Source organism: Monodon monoceros, unplaced genomic scaffold (genome assembly GCF_005190385.1).
Source record: "Monodon monoceros isolate NGI ecotype Baffin Bay Population unplaced genomic scaffold, NGI_Narwhal_1 Super_Scaffold_13, whole genome shotgun sequence".
Classification (NCBI taxonomy): Eukaryota; Metazoa; Chordata; class Mammalia; order Artiodactyla; family Monodontidae; genus Monodon; species Monodon monoceros.
Genome location: NW_021703769.1, coordinates 36,560,790 through 36,578,885, shown reverse-complemented (window position 1 = coordinate 36,578,885; position 18,096 = coordinate 36,560,790). Strand labels below are relative to the sequence as shown.

The 18,096-nt window shown below is 38.9% G+C and overlaps 1 protein-coding gene across 1 annotated transcript in view; it reads right to left on the bottom strand.

Moving 5' to 3' along the window:
• Window positions 1-18,096, bottom strand: part of SLX4IP (SLX4 interacting protein) — a 184,043-nt gene that overhangs the window by 165,643 nt on the left and 304 nt on the right. Inside the window, 1 exon segment of the mRNA XM_029219919.1 lies at window positions 888-943. Within this exon segment, the coding sequence (XP_029075752.1) occupies window positions 888-914 (27 nt within the window). The 5' untranslated portion in view covers window positions 915-943.

The following is an 18,096-nucleotide window of genomic DNA, read 5'->3' as shown; positions in this document are numbered from 1 at the left end:
CAGACAGACTGTGAAAGTTCACCACTTATAATCTCTCACAGAGAGGAATACTACATACAGAATATACAGATACTAGAAATAACTGTAAGTAATGAAATTTATAAATATGTTGTAAATTTAAAGCACTGACTTGGTAAAGATAAGATACGACAACAACACTAAACAGTACCTGATCTGGTTAACCACTATGATTTCTCTGTTTCGGTGTTTTGAATTTCTGCTTAATTAAACACTAGCGCAGGGAAAATGCCCTAAAGAACAGGCATATGTGAAGCATCCTTCATACAATGGTTCCTCTCGAGACTGGATCTGCAGCTGGTTGCATGCAGGACTCTCGGATGCAGAACCTGGAGGATCGACTGTACTCACTACCAATTCTTCCCCTTTCCTTCCCCACCACCCCTCACAGGTGACCCTCCCATTCCTCCACAACTGAGAAGGTCTCGGACCCAGCCATCAAGGGACAGAGAAGAGATGCTTACAAGAGAAAAGCAAAAGAGGGCAGCCAGGCAGGAGAACTCGCTCCTGGCATTCACCCAGGCGCAGCATTTGCTGCCTGCTTCTTTACTTTTATGTGCTTTGTCATAATCAAAAATGACGCCATGGACATACAATGTGAATAATACTTTTTAACATTAAGGACCAAGTTATGTCCCAAAGGCATCTTACAAAAGACTTTAAGCAAGAAACTCTCATGACCATATGAACTATTCATTTTCTCCCCCATCTCATTCTTAACATGCAAATTTTCAATCACCTACTTCAAGTTTTCAGTAGTGTCCCAAATCTGAAGAGTAGTTCAGGGCTACTGCTTTCAATTAACACAAGACTCAGTTATATTAGAAAGTGATTAATCATTTTAAAGAAAGCTATTAAGCATTACTTACCTTAACAGCAAATTTCTTTGACGCCATGGCTTACTGATTCCAGAGTAATTACAGACCTTTAACAGAAGAAAAAAGAAAGTTAAAAAGTAGGTATATCAAAATTTCTTTCGATTTGTATATTATATAAGAGAAAGGTTGGCTGAATAATCAAATATCAACAGGTATTCTTACAAGATGAATGTTCACTTATAACTGGTCTTAACAAAAATATTATATTGAATTAACAGTTTACGAACTGCCCACAAAGAAAAGCACAGGCCCAGATGTATTCTACCAAATGTTTAAAGAACAATTAATACCAATCTTTCACAGACTCTTTAAAAGAAGCATAAGAAAAACTCAAATCATTCTAAGAGGCCAGTTACATCCTGATACCAATACCAAACAGAAACATCACAAGAAAGGAAAACTACACACTAGTATTCAACAAAATACTACAAACCAAAGCTAGCAACATATAAAAAGGATTATACACCATGACATTAGATTTATCTCAGGAATATAAGATTGGTTTAACATCTGAAAATCAGTATAATACACTATATTAATAGAATAAAAGAGAAAACACATGATTATCTCAAATTTAGAAAAAAATTAACAAAATCCAACACTTTTTTTAATTAAAAAAAAAAAATCCAACACACTAGGAATAGAAGGAAGCATCCTCAACCTGATAAAGAGCATCTATGAAGAACCCACAGCTAGGGAATTCCCTGGCGGTTCAGTGGTAAGGACTCGGCACTTTCACTGCCAAGGGCCTAGGTTCAATCCCTGGTTGGGGAACTAAGATTCCACAAGCCGCACAGCGCAGCCAAAAAAAAAACAAAATAAAATCCACTAAGAAAAACCCACAGCTAAAACCACGCTAAATGATGAACGACTGAATGCCTCCTCCTCAAAGAGGAAAAAACAGAGATATCTGCTCTGTCACTTCCACACAGCACTGTATGTGCTGCACTGAGGTGCTAGCCAGGGCAATTAGGCAAGAAAAAGAAATAAATGGCATCCAGATTGAGAAGGAAGTGATAAAACTGTCCCTATCACAAATAACATGTTCTTATATGCAGAAAATCCTGAAGAGTTAAAAAAAAAAAAAAACTAATAGAATTACAAAGTATACGAAGTAAGGTTGTAAGATGTAAATATATTAAAAAGTCAATTATATTTCTACATTCTGGCAATGAGTAATCCTGAAATGAATTTGAGAAAACAATTCTGTTTACAAGAACATCAGAAAGAATACTTAGGAAAAAATTTTTTAAAAAACCCCACAAGATTTATACACCAAAAACCATAAATTATTATTGAAAGAAATTAAAAACTTAAGTAAATGGACAGTTATCCCATATTCATGGATTAAATTAACACTTAATTTTGTTAGGATAGCCATACTCCCCAAATTGATCTGTAACACAATCTCTATCAAAACCCTAGCTGACTTTATAGAAATTGACAATCTTATCCTAAAATGCATATGAAAATACATCTATAGTAGCCAAAATAATCTTGAAAAAGAACAAAATTGAAGAATTCATACTTCCCCATTTGAACACTTACTACAAAGTTACAGTAATCAAGACAGTGTGGTACTGGCATAAAAGACAGACACATAGATCAATGGGATAAAACTGAGAGTCCCAAAACAGACCCTTACAGTTATGTTTAATTGATTTTTAACCAATGTGCTGTGACAATTTAATTGGGAAACAGTCCTTTCTACAAATGGTGCTGTTACAACTGGATATCCACACTCAAAAGAATAAAGCTAGAACACTACATCACGTTATATACAAAAATTAACTCAAAATGGATCAAAGACCTAAATGTAAGAGCGAAAACTATAAACTCTTAGAAGAAACCATAGGCATAAATTTTTGTGACCTTGCATAAGGCAATAATTTCTTAGAAACGATACCAAAGGCACAAGTCACAAAAGAAAAAATTGGTAAATCAGATTTCATCAAAATTTAAAACTTCAGTGCTTTAAAGGACACTATCAAGAACCTGAAAGACAACCCACAGAATGGGAGAAAATATCTACAAATCATACAACAAATAAGGGATTCATGTCCAGAAAAACATAAAGAACACCTTAAAACAACAATAAAAAGATGAATAACCCAATTTAAAAATGAACAAAGGATTTGAATAGACATTTCTCCAAAGAAGACATACAAATGGCTAATAAGCACATAAAGAGATGCTCAAAATTACTAGTCATCAAGGAAATACAAATCAAAACCACAATGATATACCACTTTACACCCACTAGGATGGCAAAATACAAAAGACGAACAATAACAAGTGTTGACAAAGATATGGATAGATGAGAACTCTCATACATGGTTGGTGAGAATATAAAATGTTGCAGCCACTTTGGAAAACAGTTTAGCAGCTCTTCAAAAAGGTAAACACAGAGTTGCCATATGATTCAGCATTTCCACTCCTAGGTATGTACCCAAGGAAAATAAAAACATATGTTCACACAAACATTTATACAGGAATCTTCATAGCAGCATTATACATAATAACCAAAAAAGTGGAGACAACCCAAATGTCCATCAAATGATGAATGGGTAAACAAAATGTGATATTTGAGATTTTTCTTGTTTCCTGAGGTAAGCTTGTATCACTATATACTTAACAAAATGTGATATATACACACAATGGAATACTATTTGGCAATAAAAAGGAATCAAGTTCTTATACTCCCTTTTACTGAGCTCCGCCAGGCAACTGCCCTCTCCCACCTTGCAGAGCCTAGAGAACTATGTTCTGGAGAGGGTAAAACAGAGGATCTCTGGTCTGGAGAACACCAGGCACAGCATAAAGTGGGGGGTATCCTACTGAAAAAAAGAGAAATTAAGGGGCATCCCACATGCCCCTTGTGATGGTTAATTTTATGTGTTGACTTGTCTGGGCTAAGGGATGCCCAGATAATTAGTAAACATTATTTCAGGTGCGTTTGTGAGGATGCTTCTGGAAGATTAGCATTTGAATTCGTGAACTGAGTAAAGCAGATGGCCCTCCCCAACATGGGTGAGCATCATTCAATTCACTGAGGGCCCAAATAGAACAAAAAGGTAGAGGAAGGGTGAATCCAAGATTTCTCTGATTTGGGACATCCATCTTCTTTCCTGCCCTTGGACACTGGCACTCCTGGACTTGGACTGAATCACACCACTGGTTTTTCTGGGTCTCCAGCTTGCAAACAGTATATCATGGGACTTCAAGGCCTCCAAAATCTCATGAGCCAACTCATTTCATAAATACATATATATATATATATATACATATACGTGTGTGTGTGTGTTTGTATCTTCTATCGTTTCTGTTTCTCTGGAGAAGCTTGACTAACACACCCCTCTATCCTGCCTTAGTCTCCAAATAGGAGACTGAAACCACCTCATTCAGGGAACTGGATCTAAAAGTACTGACATCAGGGGTTCCCCAGGCAAACAGCCAAGACAGATGGCTCTAAAGTGAAGGTCACACCCACAAGCCCCACATCTGTGTGCAGAACTAACTCCCATCTCTTTAGTGTCCCACTCTCAAATACACTTAAGCAATCAGGAATCACCTAGCATGTAAGGAAAGACTCTATCATGAAAGGAATCAAAACAAACAGAAAAAAACTACTTGGCTGAAACCTAGACTATGCAAGGAGAAAGAAATATTTTTAAAGAAACTATCACTAATATCAGTGGGATAGGAGATACTACATCTATAAGGCAATAAATAATTTTTTTAAAAAAAGGAACTTGTAGAAAACAACAAATTAAAGCTATGATAGCTAAAATTTAAAAACTAAATAGAAGGTCCAGAGGATCATATTGAGTAAGTCATCCAGAAACTTCAGCAAAAATAAAGAGGATGAAAAATAAGAGAGAATAAAAATTAAAGGACCAGTATAGGAGAACCAACATGTAAAAATCAGGATAGAAGCAGATCCATATAAGGGTGTATATCACAGTAACATTTCAGGCACTGATGACAAAAAGAATCTTGAAAAATCTGTGGGAGGGTGAGTTTGGGGAAGGGGGTGGTGGTAAGAGAATATTTGGCTCCAAACTACCCAAAACAACTCTGGAATCTAAAAGGCAATGGAAAAACAGCCTAAAAAACCTGAAGAAAATTATTTTCAAACCCCAAATGCATTTAAACACGAGGCGGGGGTAAAAGCATTTTTAGGCATGCAAGGTCTTAAAAAATGTATGTCCTGTGCATTCTTTCTCAGGAAGCTACTAAAGATGTGCTTCACCAAAAGGAGGAAATTGACCCAAAAAAAGGGAAGATACAGGAAAAAGGAAGGCTGAGATAGGCAAAAGGCAAAGGAAACCCCAGGATCTGGTGAAAGCAGATCCCTGCATGAGACTCATGGGCTAGGCAAGCAGAGAACCATCAGTCCAGGACAGAGCCGGTTGTGAGCTCAAGGAGAGGCCTCTTCAGGAAGCGCCTGCATGCATGCAGATGAATTTTAGACAACGAGTGCAGAATATGAGATTGAATTAGGACAGCTGCGCGGAAAGCTAAGCAACTGAATAATACAAGGCAATTACTGATTCCAGGATAAACAAAAATTATGCAGAAAATAAAAAGTAAAAAGTATTTCATAGACAGCTCAGCATTTATAGTCATGATAACAAACACTAAATATTGACCTAAACAACATTGTGTTTTCAACAATATTAAGAGGATGGGAAATCTGTGTGTATGTATGTAGTAGGGACACAGGGGTTAAAGGGAGCTCCCTTTAATGCTAACTGAATGTTTTAGAAGCAAAGCCTAAAACCAATAATAACAACAACCTACACAACCACAACTAATAAAAAAGCAGAAATATAGCAAGAAATTTAGTGATAAGGACCCAATTCTTTTTTTTTTATTGTAGTTGATTTACAATGTTGTGTTAATTTCTGCGGGACAGCAAAGTGATTCAGTTATACATATATATACATTCTTTTTCAAATCCTTTTCCATTATGGTTTATCACAGGGTATTGAACATAGTTCCCTGTGCTATATAGTAGGACCTTCTTATTTATCCATTCTATATGTAATAGTTTGCATATGCTAACCCCAAATTCCCCCTCCATCCCTTCCCCACCTACCCCCTCCCTTTGGCAACCACAAGTCTGCTCTCCATTGATAACGACCCAATTCTTAAGTGCTAAACTCTGCTCCAACCTGAAGAGCAAGCTGGAGAGAGCTGCTGTGGAGGAAGGAATAGGGTGGGAAGGATGCCATAACTCACAAGCCTCGTGCATGGAACTATCTGCGGGTTAGATCACGCGTACGGACACTTTCAGAGCAGCACGGTCCAACAGAAATACAATGCAAAGCACATATGTAATTTTAAAATGTCTAGTAGCTGCATCTAATAAAAAGGTAAACAGAAACAGGTGAAATTAATTTTACTAATATGTCTTATTTAACCCAATAAATCCATCATGTTATCATTTCAGCATGCAATCAATATAAAAATATTTATACTCTTGGTGTTTTACCTAAGTTTTCAAGTCAGGTATGTATTTTATGTTTCTAGCACCTCAATTTGGACTGGCCATGTGCCAAGTGCTCAACAGTCACTCGCAGTTAGTGGCAACCGTAATGGACAGTGCAGTTTAAGGGATTTTCGTTTTATTATAAGAAAAGCACTTATTATACAAACAGCTCATGCAGCTCAATATCAAAAAAACAAACAACCCAAACAAAAAATGGGCAGAAGACCTAAACAGACATTTCTCCAAAGAAGACATACAGATGGCCAACAGGCACATGAAAAGATGCTCAACGTCGCTAATTACTAGAGAAATGCAAATCAAAACTACAATGAGGTACCACCTCACACGGGTCAGAATGGCCATCATTAAAAAGTCTACAAATAACAAAGCTGGAGAGGGTGTGGAAAGAAGGGAACCCTCCTACACTACTGGTGGGAATGTAAATCAGTGCAGCCACTATGGAAAACAGTATGGAGGCTCCTCAAAAATTTAAAAATAGAACTACCATATGATCCAGCAATCCCACTTCTGGGTATATATCTGGACTATAATTCAAAAAGATACATGCACCTCTACGTTCACAGCAGCACTATTTACTATAGCCAAGACATGGAAGCAACCTAAATGTCCACTGACAGATGAATGGTTAAAGAAGATGTGGTATGTATATATATATATATATATATATATCACTTATCACTTATATCACTCAAAATTATTGAAAGGACTAAGCATGTGAAAACCTTCAGTATCATCATTTATATAAAGTATCATCATTTATATAAAGTAGGCCCTGGATGAGTGTTAAGAGTTATTATTACTTAGTCAAAGACGATTTTTTAAAGAAATTTGATAACCTTTGATTCTATTTTTCTAATAGACAAAAATATCTTTATCCAAACCCTGTCATTTTAATTTAATTTTAATTTATTCATCTGTATTCTCTTAACAATGTAATGCACATGATTTAGAACATTTTTTTTTTTTCGGTACGCAGGCCTCTCACTGCTGTGGCCTCTCCCATTGCGGAGCACAGGCTCCGGACGCGCAGGCTCAGCGGCCATGGCTCACGGGCCCAGCCACTCCGCGGCATGTGGGATCTTCCCGGACCGGGGCACGAACCCGTATCCCCTGCATCGGCAGGCGGACTCTCAACCACTGCGCCACCAGGGAAGCCCCAGTTGACTCTTTTAAAATGCTCATTTTTTTTTCTTTAATCAGTAAAGCAAGAGCAGCTGCATTTCGTTTTATTTTGTTTTTATAAATTTATTTTATTTTTGGCTGCATTGGGTCTTCGTTGCTGCGCACGGGCTTTCTCTAGTTGCGGCAAGCGGGGGCTACTCTTCATTGAGGTGCACGGGCTTCTCGTTGCAGTGGCTTCTCTTGTTGTGGAGCACGGGCTCTAGGCACGCAGGCTTCAGTAGTTGTGGCTTGCAGGCTCTAGAGCGTGGGCTCAGTAGTTGTGGCACACAGGCTTAGTTGCTCTGTGACATGTAAGATCTTCTTGGACCAGGGCTCAAACCCATGTCCCCTGCATTGGCAGGCGGATTCTTAACCACTGCAGGGAAGTCCCTGCATTTTGTTTTTAAGGACTGGATTCTTCAAAAAGTATCATCAAAGCCCAGTCTCAAAAATATGATCTGTAAGAATCTAGAACTAAATAGCATATTTTTAGATGAAATAAAATGGTCTCTAGTGTAAAATAGGCTGCATGAAAAAAGGAACTGTAAAATACATTTTGCATACTTTTAACCCATTTTTAATACCATGTGGCATTCTGCCTCTCAATGTAAAATTTTTTCACTTGTTCCTACAGTGTTTGCAGTCTCAAAAAAGTAACAGTTTTATGATAAAAGACACCCTACAGACCATCTATTCCCAGGCCTGAGATCTATTTCCCTAACAAGAACTTGGGGGACCGGGCCAGGGTCTCACAGCTGAAGGCCAAGGGCAGGAGAAGAGTCGGGTCAGCTCTCTGAAGGCAAACCAGCACCATCTGTCCCCTGTACAACTGCTAAGGTCAAACGCTAACTGGGCTGTCAAGGTAGGTGTGCCCTCCCTCCCAGAGCCCCTGGCCAAGTCACAAGTTCCTAACATAGGGCACGACTTCGAATAAAGCTAAGTGAGTGGTAGGTCTCTCCTGCTAATCAAAGAAAGAAAAAGACAGAGACAGAAAGGCTGGGAGGGGGGAGGAAGGAAAAGAGGGAGGGAGGGGCTCCACAGCTAAGGTAAATGGTTGGAATTCATTTAATTCGCTATTATGCTATGTGACATGGCACACTTCTTCATAAATAAAAAATAAAGCCTACCGAGATAAAGCCCATAACACATCTGGACAGCAGTTGCATAGACCTTGAGCCTGCATACTTGCTAAAGTCCTACTAGATAAAGAAGGCATACTTCCTTGGCTTCATTACAGCACTGGGCACAGGTGCTGGAAATGAACTACATGACGAACTGAAATCTGAAATGAACCAAACCAATTTGCTAATTTCCAAATATGGTAAAAGCACGCTTACCCATCCTGGAAGGAGCAAGTTATCAAAGTGACCGGCCCTCAGAGCATTGCTTAACAATAGAAGGTGATCAAGAAAGTCTGTTGGATGAACAAATATTCCAGATAAGAGGAACTGAGACTATTTTATTTTGGCTGTTTATAGGGAAATTTTCCAAAAAATATACTGAATCTTTCCCCACTTTCATAAAAATTACCACATAATGAATATTCCTTTGATATTCCAGATGAAAATTTTCACCTGTCGTCACAATGGGCGATATATATGTTAATGCCCTGCTGAGCTGTGCCTACACAGAGCTGCTCACGGTGGAGCCAGGGAGGCCTCTGCCTGTTTGCCACGGCTTTCCATGAGCTGTCAGAGGGCCTGCCTCCCAAGGCTCCCTTTCCCCTCTGGGTTCTTCAACTTAATCCAGTGACCCCAGAAGCCTCGGGGACCAGTTTGTCAGGGTGGTGGGACATTTTCCAAGTCTGTCCACGGACTTGCATGGACTTTGGTGTGAAGGCGTCAAGCCCTCTGCCTTAGGTAATAAAATGGCTGTTACCTTTACTTCAGGATTAGGTTTCTACAGTGGACCATGCCTTCTGGACTTGAGCCTCAGCATTTAATTCTTTCTGCCTCAGTAGAACAATGCTGTTGGACAGGCTGACCTCTACGGTCTCTTCCATTTCTAAACCTCTGTGATCCAAAATCCAACAGCTGTTCCAGGAACAAATAATGCCAATGTACAAATGATTCCGGAGAAGAGCGTGAGAGGGAGCCCCCTCCCACCACACAACTCATTTTATGAAGCCCTGAGAGCGAAACCAGACAAGGGCAGATTAAGAAAGGGAAATCAGGGCTTCCCTGGTGGCGCAGTGGTTGAGAGTCCGCCTGCCGATGCAGGGGACACGGGTTCATGCCCCGGTCTGGGAAGATCCCACATGCCGCGGAGCGGCTGGTCCCGTGAGCCATGGCCGCTGAGCCTGCGCATCTGGAGCCTGTTGCTCCGCAACGGGAGAGGCCACAACAGTGAGAGGCCCGTGTACCGAAAAAACAAAAACAAAAACAAAAAAAAGTAAAGGGAAATCACAGCCAATTCTATACCTGAACAGAGAAGCGAGAATCCTAAACCAACAGAAGCAATCTGAAGCAAGCAATATATAAAAAATACTCCAGAACCAAGTGAGGTTTCTCTGAAGAGTGAAAGGTTAGTTTAATACTAGAAAAATTACCATACTTAAAAACTGAAGTAGAATAAAAGCACGTGATCATTTTAATGAAAATAGAAAAAAATAAAAACATTAGAAATCTAAGAATAGAAATTTCTTAACGTGAAAAAAGCATCCCTACAAAAAAAGTGTAGCAAACGTGCTTACTGATGAATCTTAAAAGCAATTTCTTTGAAACAAGCAGAAAATGTAGATTTCTGAAAATATCATTTAAACTAGCATTCCACAAATATAAAATACCTAGGAATGAACTTAGTAAGGCATGTGCCAGACCCTGCCACATTGATCTTCAAACTTAATGCAATCCCAGTCACAATCTTGAACAGGGAATCTGAGGAAGTGCAAAAAGGACTAAGATACATGAGAGAGACAAAAAAAGAAGACAGGAAAACAGAGGAGGGAGTTTGTATTACCAGTTCTAGCAGAACTACCACCATGCTATAGTAAATCAAATAATGTGCTGGCAAAGGGGTAAACAAACAGGCCAAAGAAACAGACTTTACAGACCAGAAACAAACCCACAGGTTCATGCAAATGAATGATGGGAGAAGCACTGCAGATCAGTGGGAAATAAAGAAGACTATTCACTCAATAAATTGTGGTCCAACAACTGTTTATCCATTCGGAAAAAAATAAAACTGGACCGATACTTCACACAACACCTAAAAATCAATTACAGATGAGCTAAAAGCTCAAATGTATAAAGCAACCATACTCCAGTAAAAATTAATTTAAAAAATAAAATAAATAAAATTTATACTTGAAATAAAATTAGAATCTTTTAGAAAATGTTTTCATGAACTCAGAGGAAGGAAGGAGTTCTTAAACTAGACACAAAAATTACAATACATAAAGAAAAAGAACGGTAGATTTGACCATATTAATATTAAAACTTCTCTACAGACTGGAATAAAATATTTGCAATCCACATATCCAGTAAATGTCTTATAAACTAGAACATATAAAGAACTCTCAAAACTCAACAGTAAAATATAAAACAATCCAGTCGAAAAGTGGGCAAAAAACATGAACGGGTATCTCACCAAAGAGCAGAAACAGATAGTAAATAAGCATGTGAAAAGGTACTCAAATCATTTCATACTGTATGCAAATGTCGAACAATTATGAAACTAACCTGAAACTAACATAACATTGTATAACAACTATATTTCAATTAAAATAAGATATTCAATATCATTAGCCAACAGGGAAATACAAAATAAACCTCAATGACACATCACTACATACTTACCAGAATGGCTAAAAAAAATAGGAATAATACCAAATGTTGGTGAGGATGCAGAGGACATGCTCTGCAATAAGAGAAGCCACCACAATGAGCAGCCCACGCAGGGCAACAAAGAGTAGCCCCTGCTCACCGCAACTAAAGAAAGCTCACGTGCAGCAACGAAGACCCAACGCAGCCATAAATAAATAAATTTATTTATTTATTTAAAAAACACATCACAAAGAAATGGGGGTGGGGTATGCGGCAGAGTCACAAACTAGAATATATTTGCAAGACGTATAACAAGCAAAGGATGAGTAGTCAAAATAAAACAATCCAATAGAAAAATGGGCAAAGGAGGTGCCCAGAGCTAGGCTCCCCTGTCTCTCCCCTGTCTCCCAGCCAAGTCTCCACAGGTCTGGCAAGGCGGTGGGGGTGGAGGTGGGAGTCTCCTGATCCCTTGTATTATCTCTGCCTTGACAACCACCCTGGGGAGGTGAGGGCCATGTCCTTCACTATCCTTTTATAAAACCTGAGAAAGCTAAAGTCTAAATACAGAAAGACCATTTGCCAGGGAATCTGGGGACAGCACACACTGCTCTCTTCTCTCAGTGCCTGTCGTCTGGGACAGCACAGATGACAGTCACAGATGGTCCTGTCTGCCTCTCACAGGAAGAAAAAATCATGACTTGCTGATGCCAGGAAGTCCCAGACCCCAAAGAGCTGGTTATCCTGAAGGTTCCCCACAACCAGAGCCTCTTCAAGTACCTCCTGTCTCCATCCCTGCAGCTCTCCACCCGCCAAACCATCACTAGAGGTATCTGAGCAGGTGTCCCCTCTTCATAGCTCTTCACCAAGGTCTCCCACGGCACCACACCTGCCCACACCTCCACCTCTCAGCTCAGGCACCTTCACAGCTTCAAGGCCTCCACACGGCCAACGCCAGCACGTGCCCTTGAACATGCAGTGTTCTTACACCCCCTCTCCTCTCACACCTAAGTCTGGTCCTCAGCCTCTCTCTCACCTCAGTCTGACCATAAGCTTCCTGAGGACAGGGTCCATTCTCATTCTCTCCGATACCTGGAGCATGGCACAGGTATCCATCAAGTCTGCTAACTTGAGTCTGTTGATGTTACTTAAATCAGTGGCTACGGACTGTGTTATTATATTTTTAGATTTATACCTATTAATCTAATGCATCTTTACTGTCTCCAAATCCCAAATTCCACATTAAGCCCTCTAAAAAGGAGGTCAAAGCACTCTGGTCCTATTTCAATAGATAAATAACACTTAAGTTACACATACCATGCAGCCAAAGTTGAGAGACCTTATATGCATATAAACGTAAACAGAAGATGGAAGCGTTTTACGTTGAATATAATAGGCAACAGACACATGGTTGAAGGCCATAAATGTGAGGTTTTCAGTGCTTTTGTCTTTAAAATACTGACATCCTAACATTCATTTGAATGGAAATTAGCCTCTGTATTAATTTTTACCCTGGAAACATCTTCAGGTTTTTCTGGACTTGTTTTCTGATCATTAGAAGATAGATGTGCACACACACATTTAGAAAGCAAACACGCACCTTAAAAATTTACTTTCCTAGGCTCTTAGAGTTACTTTCAGGAGGCAACAGCAAGCTCAGTGCCTGGCGTTTAAAGCATAAATGTTAAAAAGCCTTCCTATCAGAGCTGCCAATTTGAGTCTACATTCAGTGGAATTTTTACTTTATACCCTTTTTTTAAGACGTTCAGGACAATCTCCAAAAAGATCAAGTTTCCAAATATCTAAAAGCATATAATTTACATGAGCATACTGAGAAGCTGAAGTATGTAAGTCTTACAAATAACATCTCATCCTATATCCTGCATTCTTGAGCCCACTTTCTGACCTGAAAACAGGCATTCTTTCACAAAGAGGAGACGAGACGTTGATAGCGTCTGACCCCACCAAAAATAAGTGTGCATGTGTGTCTTTACTGAAGAGGGAAAGATCCTAAAATCCTTAAGAAAATTAATTTTGGGAGGGAATGGAAGTAGATTAAACAATATCACATGATTGTCCTGTCATTTAAATACAAAGCAGAGATAAACTCTAATAAAGAAAGTCAGTGACCTTCTAGATTATTCTGTGGGAAAATCCAAGGCACTCTGAAATTCACATTTGTCTTCCTTCTAGCATTGCTGGTCTGTGTCACAAGCCAAAGCAACTACTCCAGATTAAAAAGATCAGAAATTAACTTTAGGCTCCTAATCTTCAGATTTCAATTTTTACCAAGAAAATTATTATACTTCCTTCTAACGTCTTAAAAAACTTTCATTACCTATGGGAGCAGAAACAACAAAGGCCCTAGAACTTCTGAAGGAAAAACTGTAATTCAAGAATGAGAGATCATTTCATAACCTGCTGCCCCTACTCCCCCAATCTAATTTTATCACACACATGCAAAAGGACAGTATCAAGGAAGGAATCACAAACTTTAACAAAATATCAAGGAAAAATGACAAATGAGCAAAGATCTTGCTGGCAACAACTTAGATAAAATTTGAAAAGGTAACTGCAGTGTTAAAAAAAAAAAAGAATCAGCTTTTCCTATTATTCATATGGTAACTTTGAATGCCAAAATGGGCTCAAAAACAAAAAGATTAAGTCCACAGAACAGTCCTATCTTTTAGTCACTCTATATCCTTAACCTGGTCAGTTGACCCAAGATCTGGGCCTCCCATTCCTGCTGGGCCCACAGAAAATCCCCACCTGGCCCTGTGTGGGATGCTTCACTAATAAACAACATCTAATTTTTATTTAATACTTTGTCAGAAACAGACATAGGCACTGACCCATGAGGCAGTCATGGTCTCAGGTTCTAGTAAAACAGACATGCATTCAAAGCCTACCTTTTCATGTGACTTCAGACAGCGTACTCAGCACCTCTAAATGTCAGGTTCCCTTATGTATGAAATGGACTAATCACTAACCATCAGAGAAACGAAAATCAAAACCACAGCGAGATGTCATCTCACACTTGTCAGAATGGCTATCATCAAATAGACGAGTGTTGGTGAGGATGTGGGGAAGAGGGAGTCCTCGTGCACTGTAGATGGGAGTGTAAACTGGTGCAGCCATTGTGGAAAACAGTATGGAGGTTACTCAAAAAATTAAAAGTACAACTATCATATGATCCAGCAATTCCACTTCTGGGTATTTATCTGAAGAAAAGGAAAACACTAACTTGAAAAGGTATCTGCTCCATGTTCACTGCAGCTCCATGTTCTGCTCCATGTTCACTGCAGCATTAATTACAATAACCAAGACAGGGAAACATCCTAAGTGTCCATGATAGATGAATGGGTAAAGAAAATGTGGTGTGTGTGTACACACATACACATACACACACACACACACACACAATGGAATATTATTCAGTACTGAAAAAAGAAGGAAACCCTGCCATTTGCGACAACATGAATGGGCATTAAGACAGAGAAAGACAAATATCATATGATCTCACTTATATGTGAAATCTAAAACAAAACAAAACACCAAACTCAAATGCAGAGAACATACTGGTGGTTGTTAGGGGGTAGGGGGTAGTGAAATGGCTGAAGGGAGTCAAAAGTATAAACTTCCAGTTATGAAATAAATAAGTCCTGGGAATGTAATGTACTGTATGGTGACCACTAACAATAATATACAGTATTATATTGTATACAGATGACCCTGGAACAACATGGGTTTGAACTGTGAGAGTCCACTTCACTTGGATTTTTTTCCCAATAAATACATACTACAGTATTACAGATCCACAGTTGGTTGAATCCAAGCATGTGGAACCTCAGATATGGGAAGGGGAGGGTGCACTGTAAAGTTATATGCAGATTTTCAATGGCACAAAGGGTCGGCACCCCTAATGCCCAAGTTGTCTAACTATATATACATATATCCAACGATTATGTTGTACATCTGAAACTAATATAATGTTATATGTAAATTATATCTCAATAAAAAAGAGATGCAATCCACTAAAAACTCAATGCATGTGTTCCGCATCTTTAAGAAGCTATTATGTTTCATTCAGAAAACATGAATTCATAAACTCTACAATGGCAAAGACAAAGTCCCAAACAAACACGTTTTACCACTGGCACCTCTTGCTTTCTCTGTATGTGGAAGGCCTGGCCACCAAATGATTAGACTTTTTTTTTCCAATGTGAAAACAAGCACCATGAAAATAAAAACCACCCAAATGCCCTTCAGTTGGCGAATGTGCAAACAAATTAGTCTATCCATGCAATGGAATACTACTCAGCAATTACAAAGGAATGAACCACTGACACCTACAACAACGAAGATGGCTCTCCATTATGACGAGTGAAAGAATCCAGACACTACCCCACCCCCCAAGATAGCACATACTCTAAGATTCCATTTAGATAAAGTCCTAGGAAATGCAAACTTATCTAGAGTGACAGAAAACAGATAGGTGGTTGCCTGGAAGAAAGAGGCCAGAGGGATTACAAAAGGGCAAGAGGAAATTTCTGGGCGTGATGGGTATGTTCATTATCTTGACTGGCATGTTGGTTTCATGGCTGTATACACATAAAACACACCAAATTATACACTTTAAACATGTGCAATTTACTGTATGATAACCATACCTCAATAAAGCTGTTTGAAAAAGGGAAAAAGACCATTTAAAAGAAAAACTAACACATCTTCCTGGCTTGGTATACTGTCTTTAAACCACCCTCTTTTCCAAACAGGTATATGTCCTGAAAAGTCATGAAACTACAATACCTTTCCCCTTAAGTGATCTGCATGCATGAACAAAACCTTAATAATCCAAAGACTTAAATATAACAATAGCTAATTAATATTTACATAGCTGTGACTATGTGCCAGGCACTATTTTAAGCATTTTTCTTACATTAACTTATCTGACCCTCATACCAGCACTATTTTAGAGATGAGGAAACTGAAGCACAGAAGGGTTAAGTAATCAGCTCAAGGCCACACAGCTGGTAGTTGGAGGAGCTAGGATTTGAACCCAGAGAGTCTGGCTCTAGAGTTCGTTTCTGTACCCACTGTGCTTACTGGCATATACAATATAAGAAACAGTATAGGAAAATCAGAAGCAATGAATATTGCACTTGCAAAATACTTTTCTTTCTCACATTCACAGAATATAAATATCCACTACATTTTGTAGCATACACAAGACTAAATAAAACACAACAGGACCTTCATTCTTCTTTTCCCAATTAATAGATGGAGGAAGGAGAGACAGAAAAGCTGGACAACTTGCTTAGGACACAGAATAAATGGCAAGTTGATTAGTTGGTCAAACCAACTAGGAAGTTGGTTTACCACATTCCCAGTCCAACTCTCTTCACTGTCTTCAAATTCCTAATTATTTTAAGTAAATCTGTAAGGGAGAAAAACCGAACATACAGCAACGTGGAAAATGTAAAAGTCATTTGCTATTTCTCAAATACCTTACTAGTTCCTGAATTCCATCCACAGGATCACAACCTCTGACTGATACTGGCCTGGAGTCTTTTTTTAAAGCGCCCCACATGATTTTCATGAGCAGCCAAAGTTGAGAAACCCCAACACATATTAGATTTAGAGTTCTCATTTTAAAAAGACAGATGAAAGCAAGGGGCCAAAGCAGCTTTGGTAAACTACGGCCCAAAGTTTTCCAAGTTGATATTGAACTACTGAATACCTGTAGGATTTTGAGTTCAACTTTAAATAAATTAAAAATATGCACAAATACATGAGATATTATCACAGCAAAAGTTACATAACAATACACGGGACTGGCATTCTCAACCTTTTAGAATGCTAAATTGGCATCTTGACATCAAGGTGATGGATAAAAGCAGAGAAAAAACGTGCCATATGTCCACTGCATTTAAAGCATGGAATAAACTGACCATATATTGTTTCAGAAGCACAAGTTGAAAAGAGACAGTCTTTGTCTTTAGTCCATGCAGGAATCAATGGTCTCTGAACTTAAGGTGCACTTCGTAGGGAAGATTCTTACTCAGTGGGCCTGGAGATGGAGTCAGACTGTGTTTCTAACAAGCTGCCAGGTGATGCGGATGCGGCTGATAGATAGACCACACCTGGAGCAACAAGGCCTTAAGTAACTTGAATATTGGCTGTAAAATTAGCCAGTTGGCCTACAAATGTAGTTATGTCTAGGATCCAAGAAATAACTGTCAATACGACTTATTCCTAGTCCGGGGGAAAACAAAAGGAGGGGAATAGAGGAAGGAGCAAGCGAATACTTGTTATTTGTTTGTATAGCGTAGCAGGACTAAGAACCATAGAATACTGTTACTTGCCCCGACCCAGTAGCTGTCAAGGTGACAGAATGTAAGCCCCATGAGATAAAGGGGTTTTATTTTAATTTACACAGAATCATCACGGCCTAGTACACACTAGGTACTCAACAAATGTACTGAATAAGTGAATGAATAAGCATGTACAAACACAATCTATATTTATGTCACAACCCAAAAAATGGGAAGGGGAATCTATCAGTACATATAGGTGTTTAATACAAATACCTGGCCCACTCACTGTACTCCATTTTGTCCCCCCCCCCCCCAAAAAAAAAAAGAATTTTCCAAACCAACATTTCCACTGTCAAGCCCAGGCTTCCCGCACCCTTATGTTTTGTTTTGTTTTGTTTTAAAATTTATTTATTTAATTACCCTTATGTTTAAAACAATGGAGAGAG